The sequence below is a fragment of the Hippopotamus amphibius genome, chromosome 11 (genome assembly GCF_030028045.1).
Source record: "Hippopotamus amphibius kiboko isolate mHipAmp2 chromosome 11, mHipAmp2.hap2, whole genome shotgun sequence".
NCBI lineage: Eukaryota > Metazoa > Chordata > Mammalia > Artiodactyla > Hippopotamidae > Hippopotamus > Hippopotamus amphibius.
Genome location: NC_080196.1, coordinates 72,713,084 through 72,738,464, shown reverse-complemented (window position 1 = coordinate 72,738,464; position 25,381 = coordinate 72,713,084). Strand labels below are relative to the sequence as shown.

General features: G+C 40.3%; 1 protein-coding gene across 4 annotated transcripts in view; it reads right to left on the bottom strand.

Annotated features, from left to right (window-relative positions):
• The window catches only part of ZNF521 (zinc finger protein 521), a 276,460-nt gene that overhangs the window by 71,492 nt on the left and 179,587 nt on the right, over positions 1-25,381 (bottom strand). The window contains exon 6 of one of the 4 annotated variants that reach the window (XM_057700347.1): positions 24,548-24,678. The exons of the other annotated variants lie outside the window; for them this stretch is intronic. Coding sequence (XP_057556330.1) covers positions 24,563-24,678 — 116 coding nt within the window. The 3' untranslated portion in view covers positions 24,548-24,562. Of the gene's footprint in view, positions 1-24,547; positions 24,679-25,381 lie in introns of those variants that run through there. 4 annotated transcript variants of the gene reach the window in all.

The window sequence follows — 25,381 nt, the reverse complement described above, 5'->3', positions numbered from 1 at the left end:
TAATGAGCAGGGTAACTTTTGCCAGGTCTGCGGACATCATGATAAAGATAATATCCCCATCTGCTTCCTCTGCCTGCCCAAACTGCAAGTGATCCAGCCCAGAAAGACTGGGGATATGGGAAGAGGACTTCAGGCAGGCAGGGAGTGGAGCTGCGTGCCTTCCAACTCTGAAAGCGCCCTCAATGCAGTCGTTGCAGGTTTGCAGGTTTTCCCTCAACCCAACCTGCAGGAAGACTGACATCTCTGAGATGAAAGGCACCGCATTCCATTAGATGTCATCAGCTTGGCCAGCCTCCTCCCCCGGCCACGCCCCAAGGGATCCAGCCACATTCTGATGACATCCATCAGGCTCTGGATTCCAGCTCAACAGTTTGCAGGAATTTCTCCATCTTGCAGCTTTCACTGAAAGAAGGGGGGAGGGGGCGGGGCGGGGGGCAGGCAAGTGGTGGGGAGGGGCTGCTGGGCGCTATTTGATCAAACACCGAACGTGCAGCCCCATAACTAAACTGCCACAAACACACCACTCTAACCTGCAATACTTCTTAAAAGTAAAGGAACAGAGCAGGAGTCCTGCTGGATTTCCCTTAGCAACCTGACAGGAGCCCACAAGGTCAGCTAGCAGGAAGCGTAGAAAATTATACGGTGGGGAATTATCAGCTAAATTATTTCACTATACTCAGGATTTTTACTGTTCTTCCCAAGACAGTGGCCTCTTGCTACCCAGATTAGAAACATGAATAAAAGGACAAGAATGACAAAAGGAGGGGGAAAGGAAAGGGAAGCATTTAAAACTCCTCATTTATCTTTATTCTATATACACACATATGTGTATATGTATATACATATATGTACACATATATATTTTTTGGCTTTGGTTTTTGTTTTGAGGCAGCTGCCCGGGATCCAACCTGCTTGTTTTCTTTCTCTGGCCATGACGCTTCTTATCCTTTTTGTTTGGGGTGGAAGGACAATGGGGGTTGGGCTGGAGACTGCCTCAGGATCGGGTTTGCTGCACAAGCTACAGCAGCAGGAGCAAGCATGATTTATCAATTAACAGGTAATGAAAAAAATTCTCTGCAATTAAAGATATGATTTTGCTCAAACAGGAAGCGGCACCATACAACTGTGTACCCCTCTGAGGAATACTCAGCTCCTGTCACTAATGTGGAACACAGCTAATTTTAACAGAGTGTGTGTGTGGGTCCCTTGGGGGACTCCATGTTGATGAAGGAATATACAGTAGGGAACCCCCAGAGGACCTAGCTGATTGGAGAGCCCCAGGAAAGGTGTAGGGAAATTACATTTCCTGTTTCTTCGGAGAGTTATTAAAGGGAAAGGCAGCTTTAATCACTGAAAGACCAGTTGCTGTATTATTTTTGATTTATATACCAAAACAATACCCTTTATTCCTTGGTTGCTTTTTAATATATATGTCAGCTTAGTCAATATTATATTTTCAGTATAACATATAAACAGCTGTAGGGTCTTGTTAAAAATGTGAAGGGTTTTGAAAGATTATACAAGATAAAATGCTTTATTGCTACTCAACCAAAAATCAGAGAAAATTAAAGTAGACAGAAATTTTCCTTTTTTTCCCTCTTTTCACGTGAATCAACAAGATCTTTTTTTTTCTTTTAAAGAAATGAACCACAAATTTCCTAATGATATAAAAAAAGTTGTGGGGTTTCCAGTATTTTCTATTTCTGGATATACAGACAGTTTCCTTAGAAAATTTTCATTTCTATGCAACAAATGTAGAAAGGACTGAGTGATTTGTTAAAACTGTGTTTATGTCCCTTTCCTTAAAATACTTCTATACGGTCAATATTTTACATGAATAATTTAATAAACTTTGGGGATGGAGGAACCTTCAGGTCACCTAGTTCAACCCTTTCATTTTTCAGGTAAGAAAACAAAGAGAAAGGCTAAAGATACAACAAGAACCACAATAAATCTAACATCAGTTGGGTAATTACTCTGATAGGCACTGCTCTGAGCTCATTGCATATATTATTTTATTTAATTCTCACAAAAGCTCTATGAGGTATTATTATAATTATCACTACTATTATTTTCACCTAAGGAGAGGCTCAGGCTTAGAGAGGGTGAATGATTCACTCAAGGTCAAACCTGAGAAGCGCAGAGGCAGGACGTGGGGCCAGACACTTTGGACTGTGGCCTTAACCACTAAGCATGCTGTCTCTTCTGTCACACACTGATTACACAGGCATAGGCACTACACCCCAGATCCCTTGATTTCAGGTCTAACATAAAAAAGAAAATGGTTGATATCTATTAGATTATGTTGAAATACTTTCTGCACCAATAGATCACCACACAATGTTGAATTTCAAGAAGAAAGTCCCAATACCAATTCCAGCTGTGAAACCATACAGGATACCACATGTGCATGTCAGTGAGGGCATTGATTGTGGCTGTTTGACTGGGGGGAATGCAAATGACGTTGGGCAAAATTAGGCAGGGAGGCTGGGCTCCTACTGCTGTGACCTCTGACCTCCTAGAAGGATCCTCCTGGGTCCCCCTCTAACCCCCAGGTTAAGTCTCCCCACATCACAGTCCAGTCTCAATCTGATTACATTGATAAAAACAAGTGTTCCATTTCTGTGCTTTTAAAATTTAATTGAAAGATCAAGTCTTCCTAAAACAGCCAAAATCTATAACCGTTCTCATAAACATCCTCACTGAAAACGCCTCTGCTTGCCAAAGCAGTGCTAAAGAACGATTACAGTCTGGGACATGAGTGCAAACAGCTTTCCTTTAAAAACAGAAAGAATAAAAAAGAAAGAAAGAAAGAAAGAAAGAAAGAAAGAAAGAAAGAAAGAAAGGGAAAAAGAAAAAAGAAAAATACAGCCTAGCAACTATAAGTGACAGAGAATGCTCCTTCAAACCCTGCCCCACAGTATTACCTCGGGCAAAGGTTTCCTCTTCTGCTAGAATTGGAACATTTGGAAATAGGTTGCCTCTGCAAGCTTTGTTCTTGTTTCTTCGGAGGATTCCTCTGACAGTTCCTAACTGCATTATCAAGATTCGTCTCGCTGGTAATGGCCAATTCATTTGTATTACCACATTTAGACCTTACACTAAGCAGACAATCACAGGTATGAAGAGTGGTCCCACGGATTTCACCGGAACTGACTGTTCTGACTGGCTCAGAGAATACCACTGGAAATCAAGTTGGTCCTCCTCATTCTTCCCGTCCAGTTTCCCTACCCGCTTCCAGATGGACTGATGGACAGACTGCGCATGCACGAGCGCACTCACACCCCACACCCCCCGCCCCAACCCCGGCAGTGCGCCTCCCCCTCACTGGGGAAGAACTGGGACAGACATTGAGCCCAGATTCTTCATTTAACAGCTGAGGAACAGACTCTAGGAGAGGATAAAAGGCTTGCCACGTAGCAAAGTCAGTGAGTGGCTTGATCCTGAGGACATCTGACCACTGTTCTTTATGCAGCACTGTTTCCTAAAAGCATAAAGTCCTCCGTTACCGGGCGTGCTCAGGGTTTTCCTTTCTATAGCTCTTGTTCGCTGACTCCATTTTTACAGGTGAGCCGTTTCCCAGGCCTCTCTTAAGGCCTTCCCTATAGATATCCTTACCTACTGGGGTAGCGCCCCCACTGGGAGAATCAGACACAAAACAGTGCTGAGGGCTTCCTGAGAGGCCAACGTCTGGCCACCCAGCCCTTTCCACGTGGCTCCCACGCCCGTCCAGCTACCCGGATGATGCTTCCCAGGGATTCATGTCCTCGGCTTTGAAAACAGCTGAGCTATTAAAGGCATCTACCCTCCCAGCATGGAAAAACGGAGGATGTTAGGGCTGGCAACGTTTCGAAGCATTATTGAAGGAAAACAAACACTAGAAAGTTATTTAGAGGTTCAAGATATGAAAAAAGAATAAAGAGAACCCTGAGTCATATTCTGATTTTTACAGGTACAATTTGTACCTATCTTTCAGTAGATGAGAGAGGTGGCACACGAGAAACGGATCATTAAACAGTAGTGTGAAACCAGGGAAATTAACCAGCTGCTGTGAAAGCCACCTCTCTTATTCTCTGAGAAAGAGAAGAGGGTGGGGGCGGGGAGGAGAGAGCACAGGAAAGGCAGGAATAAAGGAGCTGATTGTACCGATAGAGCATTAGCTTAGAAGTCTGTGGACGGCCTTTAAGCTAATGAACAGAAAATGTTTGATCAAAAAATAATAATTGTATGTGAGTGATCTTTCATACTTCTGAAATTATAATAATTTGTTCTGAAAGGGCCTTAAAGATCATTCCATTCAAGGCCCTGATTTAACAGGACATGAAACCAAAGAACTGAGGTTGAAAGGAACTGACCTGACCACGTGTCCACATAGCAAGTTGGTGGTGAGAGCCTGGCCTTCTGGCTCCCCGCCTCGTTCTCTCCACTGACCTGCACTGCCTGGCCCTCCAACAGGCCAAAAGGCACCAGGGAGCCCCTTTCAATCAGGCAAGGAAGTACAGCGTACAAGATGGTTGGGTTCTGGCTGTTTAGCTATTTTTCTGAACAGACAGGAGGCAACCTCTCTTCTCCATCTAGACAAATCTATGGGACCATTTGGGTTGTTGACTAAGCATCTCATATGCCTCCACCAAGCCAGAAATACACACAAAAACGCAAAACACAAAACAAAAAAACCCCATAAAGTCCATAAGACCAAAGCAATCCCGTGAAGGGTCACGTCCGAAAAGTCACTGCAGGAAAGCTGCCACATGAACACACTGTGTCCCGGAGTCCAGGAACTTTGGGAAAGGCATGGCGACCAAGATGGGAGAGGAACTGCCATCTTCTGAGTGCCTTCCTTCCAGGCGTTACTTCATTTATTCTTCACGCACCCCTTTCTTAGATGAGCGAACTGAGGCCTGAAGTGTTAAGTGACCTGCCTCTTACACAGAGAACCAATACTTCAAGCCAAGTCCCCTTGAGTCCGAGTTCTTTTCTTGAGACCCTGCTCCTTGTCTCTCTGTGTAAGTACTCTGCGTGAATCATACAACGAGGTCTTTGGGTGAAAGGAGACTGTGGTATCAGCTCATAATTTACATCTTACTTGCTTCACCCCCAAAATCCCAACTTTCTCTCTGTTCCTTAATGATAAGAAAAGGCTGTCTCGCCTCAGCTTCCCTTCCGGATCCCACCCTGATGCGTAGAAGAACAAAAAGGACAACAGCCAACAGGAAGGCGAGGAACATCTCTAGGCCAAGGCTGCGGCGCCAGAGAAAGAGAGAAAGCAGCAACAAAGTAACAAATTATATTGTCAGAGAAAATGTGAACTTTTTGATTGGGGATGACATTTATTTTAAGTGTGCAATGACGGCAGGGAATCTGTCAGGGTAAGACATGGCAGAGGTTTCAGCGTTTCTTAAGAGTGTCGTGGGAATTTAGCTAAAACTGTTAAAACTGACACCATTGGCTTTTGTTAACACATTAAGCATGGGAAAAGTGCCAGTCAGCATATCCTCCATCCATAGCATCAGTTCAGTTAAATCATCTGGAAGATGCATAAAACGGGGGGTGGGGGAGGGGGATGAGAACGGCGACATTTTTCAACACATGGGGAGACTGAGCGGAGAAGGCCAGTGCCATTTTGATAAGAATGACAAATGATGCCTTTAAGATGCAGCTCCCTACAAGGGAGAAGGGGTGGCGAGGGCATTTTTATGGGCCCTGCTGTATTCCTAAGGATATTTTAGTATAGGAAACAATTCGTAGAAGAAAATAATCATGGAGCAACACGTGGATGTGGCTGAAGTAAAACTGAAGGCCTGTCTCAAACTTTCTGCTTTAAAATACACTCAATTATTATTTCAGAGTTAGGCTGAGTGAGAAAAAGCAGAAATTCCACTGCTTACCCAGTGAGATGAACTCAATCAATGCAAAGGGGCTTTTGCTTCTCCGTGAACTCTTCAAAAGAACCCAGTAAACGGAACCTTGCCTTGACCTGATTCCTCTCCAGAAGCAGATCAAAAGAAATGAAAATTGAAAGCTTGACAATGCCATGGTTTCCAACAATTAAATGGGTCTGAGCTCTTGGTGACCAGAGTGCTGTGTTGAAGCGATAGCCTAAGTTTCTCGGACAAATGTTTTGACTGGAGTCGAAGAATTTTGTTCTCAGCACCCTCTGGCTAGTGAACGAAAAATTACATGTTTGTGTCATAGGAAGACTTAAGAAAAATGAGTTTGGTGTTTATGTCTGAGGAGCACAAAAGATATTGTAGTCCTAGTGAATTGTGCTAGAAAATGCAATGCCTTTTACCATAACCCCACCTGTGTACTTTGCAAGACCTTACGAAGTGAAATATTCCCTCAAAGTTAGGAAGTCCCCTGGGGGCTGTTTTTCGTTAGGGCACAGAAAACTGAAATTCTGTGCTAGGGTCCCCTTATTGACTCCCAAGTAGAGAAAAGCCTTCAATTTGGCAAAACTCTGTGAAGCAAAAGACTTACTGCCCTTTGGCAGAGACCGAGCCCTGCATGTACTTCTACATCAGGATTTACACTCTGTGTAGTCGGCAGAGGCTCTGAGTTTGCTGGTATCTGACTTGGGATTTTCTGGTCAGCTTCCAGGAGAGTGTTTATTGTCCATAGGTTAGGGTGCCTTTAATTTAAAGCCTTTCCTGGCTCCCTGGTTATCTGTAAACGATTACTCCATACTCAGATTTTTCAGCAACAGACTCTAATGAATGTAAATAAAATAAGCCCCAGTTTTCCAATTAGAGTGCCATGGCCCCCTCTCTCTACAACATCACCACTGACTGTCGGTGACCATTGTAACTTTCCAACATTCCATGTGCGAGGAAGTTTTTACTCATTTGCGCCTGTCTGGTTTAGCTGATAAAACACAGACATAGAATTAAGGGCAAAAACATAGAACCTGGCTGCCAAGAACTGTCTTTCTACTAGGCAAACATCATCTTGTGTAGCTTAAAACACTAAACGTTTTTCCTAAAGGGCTGCTTCCATCATCCTCCCCCTCGATACCAAAAAGGGAACATATGGAAGAATGAGCTTGGACTAAAACGATACTTTCTTTTGGCTCTGGGAGTGGAGCTGTCGCACAGGCATGGCACCTCATCAAATACGCCAGCCTGACACCGCTTGGAGCTGACCAACCTCATTTCCTAGATCCTTCATCGATCTCTGGCTATTACCAAGTGCAGGCAGCTCACCAGGCACAGCACCTGGGTTATTCAGACACACAAGTACTAATTTTTTAAATTAAAAGAAAAAAAAAAAGATCAGGCAGTTGCCATAAGCATTGTCCAGATTCACAAAATGCTCTTATCCCCAAGTAAAACTGACTGAAATAAGGTCATTGGAACTGGCCTATTATTGGCAGCCTTCGATGGAATCATAGCTTACTAACACATGACCTAATTCTTAGCTCTACTTTCCTTACTGCCTACCTCAAAAGTTCCCGGACTGCTCTTCTGCAGACAAGGAGAGCAGGACTTTCATGGATGTGGCTTCCATGTCTTAGATTGGCCAGGCAATGGAAACTTGAGACGGCAAGCCCCAGAAGGGAGAGAAAATAGAGGCAAGTGATCACAAAACTGCCATCTATTTTAACCAATGCATGGTTACTTGGATTGTTTACTAGATTTTCAGAGATACTTTACAATAGCTTTTCTTTTACATGTTATTGCTTAGCGGCTAAGAAGGTAGCAGATGCATTCATTAACATAAATATTTTGCAAGAATTTTTATTAATTCCAGAAATAAAATTCAGGTGACAGTTACATTAGTGATTTCTACATCACGTGTGTCCATTAGTTTGGTTTTTAAAAGCAATTCTAATTTACTATTCTAATAGGTTATGGTAATCAGTTCCAAACTTGTTAATCTGCTTACAAACAAAATCACACCTGCTAGAGATGTTCACATTATTATCAATAGATATGCAAATATTCTTGGTATTGACCTTCCCCTGACAAAGGTTAACACAACTAGAAAACTTAATAAGCATCTAATGTCTCACACACCTTTGGAATCACACAGTTAGTGTCAACATGTGCTCCGTATCATATTTTCTACTCTGTAATCCTCTTCTTTAGCATTCCCAACTTAGCATTAAAAAGTGAATTTTCCTCAAAGCGAGTTTTCTAGCAAATATCCCATCCATGCTTTGTGACATCACAGAAGTTTCCCTAACAACTGTGAAATCCTAAACAGAAATTTATTATCATGTCAAGTTGATAATAAAAGATGAGGTCAGTCACAACTTCCAAGCAGCAAGAGAGCTGTTTTTTCAGGAAGATACTGGCCTTCAGGAATAAAGAGATGAAAAATGAAGAAAAGATAAAGTGTGGCTATAGGGTGATACGATAGATTTTCTTGTGTATCTTACAAACCGGCTCTGAGAACAATTAAACTCAGAGCTCTAAAGGTGTTCTGAGCAAGGATGGTATTATTTAGAGTAAGCTGATAGCCTTCAGTGGTGATTATTTAAAGAGAAACGTTCATTATTATGCATTAGTATACCATCATTTTAAAATTGAAAGTGATGTGAGATACAGTCTTTGAAAATGTCTTCACAAAGCTTTTATAAGATACCTGTGTCAGATATGATAAAGAGCAAGAAAACTCAAGTTTCCATTATTTTATACATTTCCATTATTTAAAATTTTTAAAAAGACAGAGGAAAAAGAAAAAGAAGAAACATTCCCCACTGCTCCATCCCACACCACCCCCCTCGCCCCACAATGGGAAGGACCAAAAGATACTGAAAGTTGCCACAAGTATCTATGACAAATTCAACCATCAAATGTCACATGACTGGAAGGAACAGAAATATTTTCTGAGGCAACTGTTCAATTTGTCCTTTTACTAAGTGATGCAATCAGTGATACCAATAAGATGGTAAATATGTTCACTAGTACATGAAACAACCTTTTGGTTGGTTTATAATTACAAGAATGAGGCTAACTGAAGCCCTTGCTTTGTTTCAATATCCCTTGTTAGTACCATAGACCTCTCTGCCTCTCTTGTTTTTCTCAAAAGCAATTTAGAAAATGCTTGTATTTTAGACAAAAGGAGAACATTTGGTGAAAGAAAATTCATCATTAGGTATCTAGAGGTTTGTTAATAGAAAAGGCAACTCCCACAGTGTATCCTAGTGCTCAAGCCAGACACACATGCTCAGGACCAGCAAGCTGCCTTCACAGTGGGCCAAAAGTCATTATCATAATTTTATATTACATAGACTACATTGAAAATTTAATATATCCCAGCAAAAAGAGACAAAAGACATTTTGCATAATGCTTCTGTGAGCGCACTCTCTCTTGCTACTCTTTTAGCCACCCCATGCAGATAATCACACCAGGAAAAAGAAGTTCATTACCTAAGCCAAATCAAAATTAGGCTTTTCTTTTTGATAGGGAACTTCATTAGTAAGCCCTGTCTTATACAGCTGGGAGATTTGATGAATCTATCTTAGAGTAATAATTCAGTACAATCAGCCACAATTTTACTTTGTTTTACATCTTTATTAAGAAAAGTAGAAATATATAAACTGGATACACATAGATGGATGTTTAAAGATCTTAAACCAAAATGCTAACTAAAATCACTTTTGGATATTTGAAACATTCTGGAGTGATAGAAGAAACCCAGGTAAGAAATGCACCTCTTTGCCCACTTAGCTACCCATGATTAAAGCTTTCAAGGAAAAAAAAAATCAAAGAAGGCAAAGCTGAAACACTTGGAGTTGAGGAAAGAGGATATATTTATTGAAACAATTCAAATGAAAACATCTCCAAATTTTAAAGTTAGCCTTTGATTAGCAAGAAAACACAGGGGGAAAGAGTCATTTTAGACACCTTCTTAAGATAAAGGCTAAAGATCTATTGTCCCTACATGCCATCCAAGAAAATATCCACTGCGGGGCCGAGTCTCCGTTTATATCATACAAAACTCAGTTATCCCACAGACACGGAACAAAGAGCCCACTCTCCCCTTTGTGTGACCCACATATGTAAGGAAGTGCACCAGCATGCAGGAGCGCTGCTGGCTGCAGACAATTGTCTGTGGAACTCCTCCAAGATTGCATCCTTTCATGCTGAAAAATCCCATCTCCATAGCCCTGGTCATAGACATAGTTTTCCACACTGCGCTTGAAGCTAACCTTGACTGCTGTACCCAGACTGAAGCTTCAATATCACGCAGGGCTTCCTTGGCCGTTGCCCGTTATGCTTTCTCTTAACCATACAAAGCCAGCTCTCCTTCAAGAGAAATATCAGTCTTGCTTTGCCACTTCTCCCCCCTCTTTTGGCATCCGTGAATTTCCCCAAATCCTTACAACAGTATTATTGCAAGAATGAGAGTCCTGAATTCCTGAAGGTTAAGACTCTTCCAAACAGAGACAATAACTTCATTTCCTAGGCCTCTTCAGTGTTATCAATCTATATTTTTTGCTAACCCTGGATGGTGGGCAAAGCCTATGGCAAAACAACAACAAAACCAAACCAAAAAACTAACCTCTTCCACACGGTGATAGATGGCACTTCATCCATATTTGAATGGTAGGAGCGCTCAAGAGACAAATTCCGCTTGACTTAAGCTTGAACTGGGCATGGAGCATAAGTGGCCCAAATGGACCAATCCTGACTCCCAGTATTGTAATGCTCAACAACCTCTTTTTGAGAAAGGACAAAAGATTTAAGAAATCCCTGGTTTAAGCGTTAAAAACTAAATACTTTCTGACATTTGCAGCTATTTAAATGGTACTCTCAGAGCGTTCTGAAACATGAATAGCATTGTGAATTTTAGCTTTCGTATGGGTTTAGTTTAACTTTTACAAATTAATAACATAGTCTATTTTATTCCTTTCTAACCTTACGTCTGCTTCTGAAAACTCTACAGTTCCTGGTAGTTTGCTGTCATGGGCAGAAGTAGAAAGTGGAAATGGAATAGTTCCAGACATTTTAAGATATAACAACATATAGGAAACCTTTACAAAGGAATGTGATTACAGTAGTTACCATTTATAAAGTCCTAACTGTGCACCAGGCATGGTGTTAAACGTTTTCCCCCCCGCAAAATGACCCTGTTAGTTAGCTACTACTATTATTCCCATTTTATGGATTAGGAGACCGAGGTTTTGAAAAGTTCAATAATTTCCTCCAGTCACACAGCAGGTGGAGAGGTCTGGATTTACACCCATTAATCTGACTCTAGTGCCCGTGTTCCTAATCATCGTGTTCTCCAACCCTCCCAAGCAAGCCGTGAGCACTAAGCAATGCCAGGACATCAAAAAAAGTACTTAATCCTCACACCTGTCCTTGAAGTCACTTACGAAAATGCCCTTCCAGGTGTCCTTGGGGGCCAAGGGCTATACAAAGCATTTAGATATAAAGAAAATGGGCAGGGAGCCCTATAGAAAACTGGGAAGGATATAGAAAGAGAAATACATGGAAATATGGGCATATTCTATGCCATGATTTTGGTTTCTCTGACAAAAGACTATGAATCACTCCATTATCTGGTTTTATAAAAAACACTTTTATTAAAAAAAGCTAAGTTTCACTTTCATGACCCTTGCTCCTTGGCCAGCTTAAATACCACTAATACCTCTTTAGGGTCCTGTGACAGTGGCACCACATCATTCTTCAGTTTTCCGTTCCCTAACAAAATGAAGTTGGGTAGATCATGGCCCAGTGTAAGTCTTCTTCCCTCTTTGCTGATTCAGCTGTACTGTTCTTGTCTCTAGAATTTGTCCTTCTCGTTTGACTTTTTATCCATGTTACCTTACATTGTGATCATCTCTTTATATGCATGCCTTGTCTGCCAATCACAACTAGATTCTATACTTCTTGAGATGAGGAGATATATCTCATGTGTTTGTAAGTAAAAAGCAAAACAAAACTGGATGCTCAAAAAACGTGTGACAAAGACAGTGGGGGTAAGATTACACAAGCATCTTACCATAACATGACCATACCAGGATACATAACCATAATTCTTTCTGCCCTGATTTTCTTCTTCTGCATCTTTAAAGAATGCAGAGCAGGGCAAGTATCCTAAAATTTGAGATTTACAAAGGCACCGATGCACACCAGTGCACAATTGACAAAACAACTGCAAAGACAGTGACCAAAAACAAACCAGCAAATGCCAACAACAAGATCAAACAGAGCAATAATATCAACAATTAACAAAACGAGTGAAAGCCAGCGTCTTGAGGTTTATCTTTTTTATTAATGTGTAATAACATAGTCTAAAGAGGCATTTTTATATATTTTATAAGGAAGTTGTAGATTATATAAACTCTGGATACTTGGCCATAAAAACCTATCAGTTATCATCCCGAGAGGGACCAAAGACATATAGTTTAAAAATTCCCCTCACTTTCAATTGCAATTTAGTCCTAGTTCAGAAAATCCAGTTCAGTTATTTTCTTTTTCAACAGATTTCCACATGTTATTAGAAGTACACAGTTAACCAGGTTTCATGCAGTAGACAAAATGGCATTGTGGGATTACATTAGTTCGACAGCTGCTTTATGACTATAGCTTCCAGACCAATTTATTTAATATTGATCTTTAAACAAACATCAGTACAAATAAATTTGAGCACTCTAGTCCTGAGATTTTGTATCTATAAAAGAGGCCTATATTCAGAGAAGCAGGGCTGCTTGTATTTCTGCCTTTGATTCTGTTTTCTTTGATCCTACCAGGTATCAAATACATCAATGCCAAATTAAAACAAATCCATCTTCAGATAACACTCTGTTTATAATCTTTCGTGCAGAAAGAATTTTTCTATCAATAACTTCCAGCAAGTGTTTTAACTGATCTTTTTATTGCTTTATTCTGACTGCTACAAAAGGCAGCAGTGCCCGGTCCTGACTTGAACTGTAGACCCGGCTCTACCTGCAATATCTCCCAGGAAGGGCTGAGGCCCATTTCCCCATCTCCAAGCAGCTTGCTCTCTTTAACAATTCCGGCCCGGTGGCCGGGACGCACCAAGATCCAGCTGCCCCTACTGCGAAAATTGCTGCACAAAGCTAGGGGTTTGGAAGGCCAATCTCAAGATTTTTACGGGACTACAGTTGACCATTTGGAGGAGGGGACAGCTGGGTGCTAAATATAAATGGGAAAAAAGACTTAGAAAGGGAAATAGATAATGAATCCTGGGATTAAACACTCGATTCAATTAGGCGGGCATATCTGAATGTGAGGCATAAATGGATCCAACATAATTATTTGCACAGGACTTATTTGTGCCCTTCTTAGTTATCCTGATTGAGTACAGATATGGGGCTCACCAGGGCATGGATGTTCCTGGGGTCTGGAACTGGGATAAAGTTCAGAGTTTTTGGTCACAAGTCATTCATGTCTGCCAGCTGTTTCATGTTCACTGAGTTCTACAGATTATATTGATCTTTCGAAGAAATAAAGTTTCTTTTCTGTTCTTTTCTCTTCCCTCCCTCCTCCCTCTCCCTCTCCACCCCTTCCTTCCCTTTCTTTTAAATATAAATATTCTGAAAACAGCGGAGGTCAATGGAAAAAAATCTTTATGGGAAATTAAAAATCTCTTCAGCACAATATCCAGGTTTTTTTCCAGACACCTTGAACCTGCACCATCAAAGGAAGGTATATCTGCTCTGAAACTGTAAGATAATTGTTTACTGTGAGTTATGAATTTTGGTCAGTGAAGGATCATCTTTAAGAACATTGGAATTTTTTATAAAAGTCCTTTTACTTTGCCATAAATTAGGGCTCAAGGAGCGATTGAGAAGACATGGTATTTTAATGTTTAACATCAGAGACACATAAAAGATATAATTATTTAAGACTACTATCCCTCAGCCAATCTAATAGCTTGACGCTATAAATAAAGCAACAAATCTATTATTCATATAAGTACCAGCTTCTGCTATGCCCCTTTCCAGTGCGCTGACGTAAATGAACTTGGAGCATTAAACAAATGTACAGAATAGGAACCACATCTATTGCATTTTCCTAATTTGAAAGGACTCTTCTTCTTTGTTCACCAAACCATTAAAACCATTCATATTCTAGAGACAGATGAAAAGTGCCCGTGTGGCTTAATGTGGCTACTCTCCTGCCCCTGGGGAACAGGGTGAAATATAAGGCACATGGTTTTGTCCACAATGCTGCTGAATTTAAGAGAGGAGGCGGACCTCCATATAGCTGGAAGGCGAGGTTTGGTGCTGCTATGTAACCTCTAAGATGCTTCGGTTGGACCAGACAAAGAGGAAGGTCTCTCAGTTGTGTGTGTTGCAGGGTGGGTAGAGAATGATTTTTTTCCCTCTTAGAATTATTGAGAGGATTAAATGGTGAAACATGTGAATCTGCTTTGATAACCAGATATCAAGCCAATATAAGATTCATACTCTTTCCTAACTCATAATTATCATCATAAGATACCTAGGAAGGTAGTGATTTTATTAAAGGAAGTCCACCTTTTATGGCTAATATAGGTGTCTATACTGGCTAACCAATGGCTGGGACAAGTGGAAGAGCTAGTCTTCTCTTTTGGTGCCTCCCTTAGCATGCCCACTCCCACCCCAGTGTTCCACCTACACATCACTAAATGAATTCCCTTAAGGCATCATTCCGGTTGAGAACTCTATACCTTTTGTATCTCATCCCTACTGCATCCTTTCCCTGGCTGATTCTCAAGGAGTTGGGGGCAGGCAAGGGAAGGGAAGCTATGCCCCAGTCCTGAGTGCTCACATCCACAGGGACAGTCTGTGACGAGAGATGTCAGTGGTCCTCATGAGACTCTGTCATTTGGGTGAGCCATGGGAACTGAAGGTCTAAATCTCAGAAATCAGCTATGTTCTGGGCAGAGAAAATCTTGAGAACGACTCCTCTTCAGACATTCCCATTAAAACCTTTACAACAGTGAGCATGTAATTATTCACTTCTTGCCTTTTGCTTACTGATTGTGACCATCTGAGATATACTTAGCATATCTTTGTATCCCCACTTGGTGACAAAGTCCCTGGCATGAACAGATGATGAATGAATGAGAACAGGCTAGAGGAACAAATTCAGAAGAGAGGTGATGATGGTTCTGAAACCGTGACATACAAGCAGAGTTCGAAGGAACTGGTGAATGTTGATCTTGGAAGAGAATCAAGAGAAGAGGCACGTCAGCTGCAATGAAATATATGAGGGACTTTATGGTAGAGGAAGGATTTGTTTTTCTCCATGTGGACCAGTGGGTGGAAATTTCAGAGACAGGCTTATAGCATCCTGAGACGCCTTCCTTTCCTTCATCCCCCACATCTTCGGGTCATAACTCCTAAACATTTCTGGGTTCCATTTCTTCTCCATTTCTCTTGCCAGAGTCTTGGTTCTGACTCTCATCTAAATCTCTTGGGCTATTTATACTTCGCTGCATGTGGTCTCTCACTCCTTTAGTTCTGTGCTCTTGCCTGCTGCAGGTCTTATTATGTTGTCCTCTGGTTAAAATCTCTTGGAAGCCTCTCCACTGTCCTCAAAATAAAACTCAACTTCCTTGGCTGGGAAACAGAGTCTCTGAGGATCTGGTATCTCCCTGAGTCTTTAAATGCCATGCTTTAGACATAACTCTTCTCTCTGACCTAATACCCTTCTTCCCTGGCCCTCCTGAGGAACTTGGACTCATTATCGTTCAAGATTCTGCTCAGGAATGTCCTCTTTTATAAAGGCTCCCTTGCCCATCTCAGGCATGTTCATTCAGCCATTTCCCTGTCTTCTCATAAGTAACACTTTTTGGTTTAATACATTTCAATTATTTATAATAATACCATTATTACCTAGGGGAAAGGTAACATTCTATTTATCTTTGTATCCCATTAATTTTGTATCCTATTTACTCAATATTTTATTTACTTTGTTGAGTAAATAACTGAATGACTGGGTGATTTATTCTTTAAATAGATCTTCAAAAATTGGACCAGGCTCTTTGGGGAAGTGGTGTCTCCTTAGGTGTTCAGCTGGTAGTCAGAATTAGACTTTTATAGGTTCTTCCAGCTCCTATTCTCCACGCCTATTAGGGCTTGGTGAGCAATGAGATAGGAGAGAGTCAAGGCAGGCACATGTGTAGAAGTTTAATCAGAGCTTTCTGTATAGGCAAGTAGACTAATCACAAAAGTCAGAACTGGCTTCCACTGTATACAGATGATAAAATAGACAGGGATCTGGGTTTAATACTATAGACCCCCCCACCCCCACCAATGAGCTAAGCCTGTCAGGTACAGTGAGAGAGGATTTCACTTAGGGACTCATGTTACACAAACAAGAAATGATTTTGATAAACAAAAGACTTAAGCAACGTCCTTTCTTGTGGGATGTGGGTCTGCAAATTTGCACTCTTAATGTTGGCTCCTAATGGTTATTTCTTACATGAGAGAGTGTAAACACTAGCATATCATTCCATTGCTTACAGAGGTCTCCCAGAGTATTAAAGAGTAATGATTTAGAAGTACTATTTTTATGAATCCACAAAGTGGAATCTTTCTACACATTTTTTAAGCACTAGCCATCTGGGAGATCAGAGATCTGCAAGATCACAGATCACAGATCAATGCCTACGTTTAGGCATTTACTTAGTGCACTCCAAGGGCAATTTAGAAAATTGTACTCTAGTGATCCCCCAAACTCAATGCCCTTCCCCCAAGGTCAGTGTTAGTCAAATGCCTAACCAATTACCAAGGGGATGCTTTTACTGCTAGAGAGAATTTAACTTTAAAAAAAGTTTTAAATCTGGTACTAGTGACAGTCTGGAAGATTCTGATCTTTTACAAGTTATAAGTGGAAGAATGTCCTTTTACAGAAAACTGCTCTCTCTGCCTAAATTAGTTTTAAAATTTTGCACATAGGTTTAAGATCTCCTACAAATTTAATTCCATGAGACATGAATTCAAACTTTCTTTTCTATCATTAAATGTAGCACTTGATTATCTTTTAATACTTTGTTGGCATTAGTGAAAACAGTGTACCTGCTAGAGATAAGGTTACAATGCAAAGTTACAGGCTACTACAGTTCTATTAAGAGTCACTGGGACAGAAGTGATGCAAGTTACTTTTACTTAAATCTGACCAAAATACCCTCAGTGCTGAAAAATGAATAGGTGCTAATCCTATAACACAAACTATGAAATCTTTTAAAAATACCTACAAACAGTGAAGCAGCTCGGAACGGTGCTTACCGTTTGGAATGTGACTTTTTTTAATGGTGCTGATAATGGTGTTTATTATGTCCTTTGGTACACGCAGTGATATTACTAAGTGTATCTTCATGCTGTCAGTGTGGAGAATGTTGGTTAGCTAAAATTTCAATTTGCAAGTCATCTACACTAATATTTTAAGTAATTTGTCTGGTCATGTAAATGGAAATCATATTGCCACAATTCTCTAGTAAAAGTCTGTGCATTTCAATTAAAAATCTACTTCCTATATTGTCCATAAGAATTCCCTCCCTACCAGGATTTATGAAGTCATAGGGAAGGCTGCTTGGTCCTGCCCCCTTTCCTGTTATCTTTTGGTGCCGGGGATAATGAGAGACTTGACAACGTGGCTTCGGGTTGGAATTAAAAGCCTAATGCTCTTCCCACTCTGGTTTTATGGGACCTGGCTGCCGAGACTTCACAGGACCTCGCTGAAACGACCTGTCTACTTGAGCGCCACCTGGTCCCACCCGGCGAGGCCTTTGGATCAAACCCTTCTCGTGTGAATACAGACAACGTCTGGGAAACCGTGGTGCGGATGTCTCCACAGAGAATCACAGATGCTGTCAGGACCGAACTTCACACTCAGACATTTGATGCATTTTAAAAAGAGATTCAGCCTGACTCAAACAGGCAGATGGATCATCTAACACTTCAAAGGCTTTAGCAGGATTGCCGTGTTTTCCTTTGTCCCATAACCCATTCTGCTTCTCCTCCTTCTCCCCAATATGCCTCTGCATGGTTCTAAAGGAAGTGACAATCTCACCAATCCTAACAGAAGACAACACAACTGGCACTGATCTATTAACTCCCTTATAAAAATCCCAACCTTTTCCAGTTCTAACATCAATGGTTCCAAGAAATCAGGGATGGGTGCAGGGAGGAGTCACTGAAACAGCGACAAGATTAAAGAAGGAATAAGAAAACACCCAGTTCTGTGCTGTGCTGTCACTGGGAAATGGTGAGCATCTTCCAGATTGGAACCTGCTCTGCTCTCACAGTCAATTCCTGCCAGCAAAGTGAAGGTATCCCAGATTGCAGGAAAGGCTGACTGCATTCTGGTTCAAGCCATCAAGGAAAAAAGCCCCAAGTCCAAAATGTGTTTTTCCTTAAACGGTTTATTTCGACAACTATCAGAGCAATTAATAAATTTGAAACAGGCTGGCAACTGATGTTGCTGATGTCTACACAAGTTCAAAAATTGTTGTTTTTCCATTAATTAATTACGGGGGTTTACACAAGGTGGTCAATTGACATGGAATGTGGACAAAGGATTTTTCCTTGAGACATCCATAAACAGGTGCATATCTGAGTCTTGCCTCTAACCCTGATGGAAACTGATGCCACAAAAAGGTTGAGGGTTCTATGGAAGCCTAAAGTGGAGGTGAAGTAGAGGGGGGCAAAATAGGCAAAAGGGGGCTTCAGAAGTTTTAACCAGTCAATACACTCTTATTATAAGCTAGGGTGTCATCTTCACCTCAAGTTATGGAAGAAATTATATGCCTTCCAACATTTTTCAATTTAATGAGAGAGTGGAGAGAACATTTACTTACATGAAATCACTCGTAAATAACCCAAACCCAATCCTGGATGGGTTCGGATTCCCAGGAATAGGAAAGGGGAGGCAAGCTGCATCCTTAGAGAAGAACATCTATTTATAGGTATGGTGGGATATACTTGTGGATAAACTCAGAGAAGATGAAGCTGAAAAAGACCTTAGAGATTGTCTAATACAAAAACCCTCTTTATAAATAAGGTGAAATGGACTTGTTTATAGTCTTTTGGTTGGAACGGCAGAGCCAGACTGACAGTCCAGTTCCCATCAACAACCTGTCCTGTGATCTTTCCACGATGCTCTTCCTCTATGTATGTTTGTACAGTAACCTACATGTCAATTTTCTCTGTCTAAGAAGAAGTATTTCCTTGTGCTTGTTCACTTCTTCAAAGCAGAGATGCAAAATTCACACACGTGCACATGCACATAAATAGGAAATATCTTAAAAAGTCTAAGAAGCTAAGTGTAAAGACTGGGCCTGGCTTAATCCATTCAGGTCTTGACTTAAATTTGATATGTTGTCTATATCCACATTTTCGGGCAAGAGTATTTTCTTCATCTGTTGACTGTCGTAATTTGCAAAGGCTAGTATCCTTTATACATTACACAATTTAAAATGTACGTGCTACATTCTTAAATAGTTAAGGATTTAAAATGTATGTATATTAAACATTAAAAAGAAAAATAGCAAGAAAAGTGGAAAATAATATATTAAAAGTCAAATATCTCATAGCTTTAAACTGTGAAGTGTTCTTTTAAGTCAATAATATAATGACAAATGCTAATTTGTAATGGCCATAAGGCATGAGTAAGTTCTTTCTAAAATACCAAATAGAAGTGGTGAATAAAAGATGAAAAAATCAATCTCACTAGTAATAAAAAATGGAAAATTAAAATGAGGCATGGTTGGTACATATCAGAAGGAGGTTTTTAAAATTAAAAACGTCTATTTTTTAAAACTCCATTATTCAGTGTGGTCAAGGGCATGAAAACATGGGTCTTCTCACACACTGAGGGAGATACGTATCAGGCAACTATTCTGACCAGAAATCTAAAAATTCATACGAAGAGCTTTAAGAATGTTCTCATACTTTCTTACTCATAGGAATTTATGCTAAGGAGGTAATCAGAGATAATAATACAGTTTTATGGAGGAGGATGTTCATGACAGTGTTGTTTAGAAGGGCAACATATTGGTAACAATTCAAAATGTCCAGCTCAGACTATGCAGGATGTCCAAGTGCATCGTGTCAATAAAGATGAGCCTGAGTAGTTGAAGGGCTATTCTGTAATCATTAAGGTATATAAAGAGTCAGTGTATCTCAGTGATTTAGAACACAACCTCTGGACCTCAAACTCCTCAGTCTAAATCCTGCCAACTATTAGCTTTGTGACCTTGGGCAAGTTACTTAATGTTTTAGTGTCTCAGTTCCCTCAAATATGAAATGGGGGTAATAGCAGTACCTGTCTCGTAGAATAGTTGTAGCTTAGATAAGTGGATTCATATATTTAGAGAGAACAGTACTGAGAAATAATAAATACTCAATAAATGTTAATTGTATATTTGATATATTTGTAGAATAATGACACGGGAATATGTGCATTATATACTAATATTAAAAATGCGGAAAGCACTTAAAGTGTTATATTTTATAGTAAGATGACGTTCATATTTAAAGTATATATATGTGTGTATATATTTGTATAAATAAAAACTGAAGAAAAAAACCTTGAAGAATATATACCAAAATGTTATCACTTGGTACATCACCACTCATAGAGGCTGTAAGTAATTAATTTTCCTTTATACTTTTCTGCATTTTCCAAATTGACCACAATCAGAAAAATTACAGATTATTCAAAGAAATAATAGGAATAGTTTTTCTCTGTCTTTAGTCTTTGATTTTTAGGGAAGAAATTTTTGGAAGAAAGGGAACACCACTATGTATGAAACCATTAAAGCACTGAAAGAGAAGTTCCCTAAGACAATACAGGAAACAGAATAACAAAGGGAAAAAAGGGGGAAAGGAAATGAAATAAGGAAGAGATGAACATACCAAGCAGAAAAATGAAAGAAGCAAATAGCAAGCAAGTAACTGTGTAAAGACCTAGGAAATAAATAAGAACAGAAAATGTAAAGGAAGCCTGGTCAAGTGTCACAGGTCTGCGTGTCAAGAGTGGTTGGCCAGGTCACCCCTGCACACGAGGGCCTTCTTTACACTGAAATGTGAGGTGCTGCTGCTCTCGCTGCTTAGGATAAGGTTACAAGAAAATGGTTAAAGGTAACCAAGAAGCTGATCAGATCATCAATTAAGCCCTGCTCACTTGGCCTGGCGGGGTACAGTCTATATAGTGAGCTAAACAGTTTCTTAGATGACAAATTTCTTTTTATTTTCTTCACAGTACATTTATTTGCTGTGTTACGCAAAGTTTGGATAACCCCAGAATCCAGGCATATCCTGAGGGCAAGGGAGAAAGAACAACGTGATCTAATAATCACCACCATACCACATTTAAGTTTCCTCCAATTAGTGGCTGAGGAAATCATCTAAGTGAAGAAATGTGTTAAGGCTGCTTTCTACAGAGGAGAAATGACTAATATTAAATAACAAAAAAGAGGCCATAGAATTAAAATGAACTTTTTAGGGTTGTAACACTGCGGATGAATTACTGTCACACCTGTGGATAACAAGGGGCTATATTCAAGTTAGGTCTGCACCGATTCGGGGGGTCAGTGTAAAATTCAGAGTAGTTTGGTCCACATAGGAAATACTCAAGAGAGAAAAGAAACCGTGATCCTTGACAGGGACTGGAAAGAACAAAAGGTCTTAAAAAGTAGGGGCCACTTCAACACATGCAATGTAGAAATTTCATATTGAGGTCAACTGAATCACACTTGTTGGGAAGGGCGCAAGACCCTATATGTGTCTTTGAACAAGTTCCTCAGTCTCCTTCGGCCTCCTCACTGTAAAACCAGGATAAGAACACAACCAGGTTATACTGAAGGATGAAGTGAGACAACCCATGAAAATGCTAACCTTGGTGCAACGTGTTCCACAAGTGATCGCTGAAAAATAGCATAAAATTACCAAAAGAAAGGGGGTTATTATTTCATAACTATATCAGAAAATGCTTAAGGAAACACTCTGGGAGGATTAGAGAGAGGAGAGGAGGATGTACAGAGGCCATCAGACAACTCAGCCTCAGGAACACTCTTTTGGCTCAAGGGGGAAGTCTCTTAGACACAATCTGAATTAGCCTTCAAAGGGTTGTTTTAGTGGTGTGTTATTCTATCCATCTTTGCTGGCAGGGCAACATTAAATGCGGAACTTGTGAAAAGGAAACTGGGTAAGCTTTCGCCCATCAGAGGAGAGTGGGGAAGGTATATTTTATGAGTAGTCATCAGTGCACTATGGGAATATCCTTCAGGATGTTGACCTAGATATGTTCTCAGGTGAATTAATGCTTCTCTGTCACTTTTACTGTCCAAAGGGTGCATAAATGAATGGCATACATTTTTCTGAGTTCCATGCTTCCTGATTAATTTGAAACAAGTGATGAAGAGCTTGTTTAAGAATTTAGTTAGAAAAGCTGGGTTCTTTTGCACATTACACACTTGCACACCCCGCACTACACACCCTACACTACACACACACACCCACACACCCCACCAGATCAGATTTCCTTATGACAATACTCCATCCACAGGAATTTATTTACTACTCTCATTGTCAGGTTTGGAAGTAAAATTTCCAAAGATAAGTTCACACATATGTGTTCTTTGCGTTTTGTGTTCTTTACAGCACTTTGTACATTCCCAGAGTGAGAAGAAAAACAGAAACCAAGGTGAGAATTCTTTTGATATTTCCATTGCTTTTCATATGAAACAAACAAGCCGTATGCCATAATGGGAATTAGAGATGGCATTTGGGGAAGTTGCCAATTTTGAGGGGAGTGTGTATGTGTGTGTGTGTGTTATTTTCTGCTAGAGTTACTATAGCAGATAATTCAAAATAAAATTCAGCAGGTCCTGATGTTAAATTTTGGACACCAAACTGAATTTAGGGAGAGCAGAAGCACCAGGCCTCTCTGGGGAGTTGGTCTAATACCTCCTGAGGCCCCTGGCTCAGCTGTGGCAAGCTAATAAGGCTACTCTGAAGCAGATGCAGCTGTTAATACAGATGTGGCATGGGACCTCCTGAGGCAGGTCACAGTCATGATAACTCATGGTCATATGCAAGATACTCATTATGAAAGCTTGTGACGGGAGACCCTTAGACTGGAGGTATCCCAGGGCGCCATGCTCTCTTTGTCTCCTTTTCTCTCAGTTCAGCTCATGGAAGGTGGGCTAATCATTTTCCACACACACACACACACACACACACACACACACACACACACACACACACGAGTGTTTGCAGGGAGTTGTGTTTGGGACACTTTCCCTTCAACGCAAAAGATTTTAAATCATTCTAAGGCAATTCAAGTTATTGGGGAAGGGTGTATAGAAAACCTCACAGAAATCGAGTGTGGCAGCTGGTGTGGGGGTCCAGGAAAACGAACTGCCACCGTTTACGGTCACAATGGCAAGGAATGGTTTTTGGCAGTGAGTTTCAAGGTTCATGGTGTGTGGTAAAATGGGTAATACTGCGGAAGAGGCCTGATTACAAATAAAATGGTGTGTTTCTTCAACTCTTCCCACGGCCCACAGTCTAACGGGATGCTTTGGAGAAGACGGATGAAAACTACTGGATTTAATTTTACTGAAAACCCTTTCAAAGAGTGTGAGCGGATTTGGAACTTAGAAAATCACAGAATCTCCTGTATGAATGGAAGGGCGCACGTACAGTTTGCAAATGGAAGCAATAACTTTAAAACCTGCACGCTGGTAACCTGGGTTAATGCAGGACAGAGCGTAATAATGTACAGAGAGTAGCTTAAGCACCACACGAATCTAATTTATTCAATATTTTCAGACGAACGGAGCACTGCTACCAGTGTGCTGATCTCCAGCCCAAGAAGACAGACAAGCAAGTTGACTTCTGAAATTCCCCAACCACTTCGTTAACAAGGATGGCGGGTTACAACATGATACGTAGGAGCTCCTGGACACATGGGGACTGCCTTCCATGGGATTTCCAAACCTCTCAGTCCCGGGGGGAGGTGGGGGTGCAGGACAGTAAGTGGAAGTAAAGTTAAATCTCCCCCGTGAATCATGTTTCCCCAAGAGGAACTCTATCGCCGGGGTCACTCTCTAGCTTGTCTGAGCCAATTTGCCTTCCTCTGTGAGTGGCCATGAAGGGAGCAATCACTGTGTTCCAATGTGAAACCAAACGCTGTTACAAACAGCAGCTTCAACGAAGTTACAGTTTATGGGACAGGGGCCCTACATTCACGTGTGTGGATAACTATCATTTGAAGATTCTTGCCAATGAGAATAAATACCAAAGGATAAGCTTTAATCAAACTAAAGATAAACAAAAAATAATGTTAAAAATAAAAATTAAAGGACATGAAAGCAACATGTGATTTCAGATGATACTAATGGAATGTATGGGAATGGGATTCTACGATCATTCAAAAGGCAATGTTTCTAAGCAACTTTTACCCCTAGATCTCTATTTCCACAACACACAAAACTATGGGAGGTTTTAATATCTGTGTACTCATTTATTCATCCAGCCCATTAATCAATCATCCATTCAGCAAAATTTTCTTGCTAACCAATACATTTTTTAAGTTTTTTCCATAAGATATCAGATCATAAACCAAGTCCAATAGGGCTTGGCCATCAGACCAGATAGTCTGTTATTTGATATAAGAATGCAGTGAAGATGACTGACAAAGATGCTTCAATAATTACATCCATATCAAATTTGGGTATGGGTTTAGGGTTGGATGTGGCTCCTGAAAAAAAAAAAAAGGTAGAAATTGAAGTAAAGTCAGTTATTTCAGTGACTGGACTACTTCTATCACAGACTACATATTCATCCTAATTTCAGTTTAGTACTTTAAACTATATCTTACAATGGGCATTAGGTCAGATTTTTAGTCTGTAGTTAACAAGGCCAGCAGGATTTAATATACTAAGATCTGACTCACCAGAGCCTTGAAATACATTCATTATTTATTTCAACTATTAACCTAAAGATTAAAATGAGATAGCACTTGTATATATTTTTCTCAACTGTCCCTTTTTAATTTTATTCTTTCATTAGTGGGGAAACAGAGACAAGGAGGGACTATAATTCAGGATCCCATAGCTAGTTAGTCGCTGAATTTGATCTAGAATGCTTGCTTTCTAATCAATGATCTCAGGTTTATGTACCTTAGGTCATACAGCTTTGATCGATTTTAAATTACCAAAGTTAGCAGAGTCAATAATATTAGAGGAAAAAACACAGTGTAGTATGAGAAGTAAAATGGATCCACATATGTTCTGGGCAATGTAACTATGGCCTGAATCACACAAAAGTGTGTGATCTGATAACCACACAGATAACAGTGTTCTTTCAATTCATAATAAATTAACAGCATTATTTTTTATGACAAAGATAGTTCAAAGATTTCAAAGTTGCCGGACACACTAATTAGAATCAAAAGCAACCTT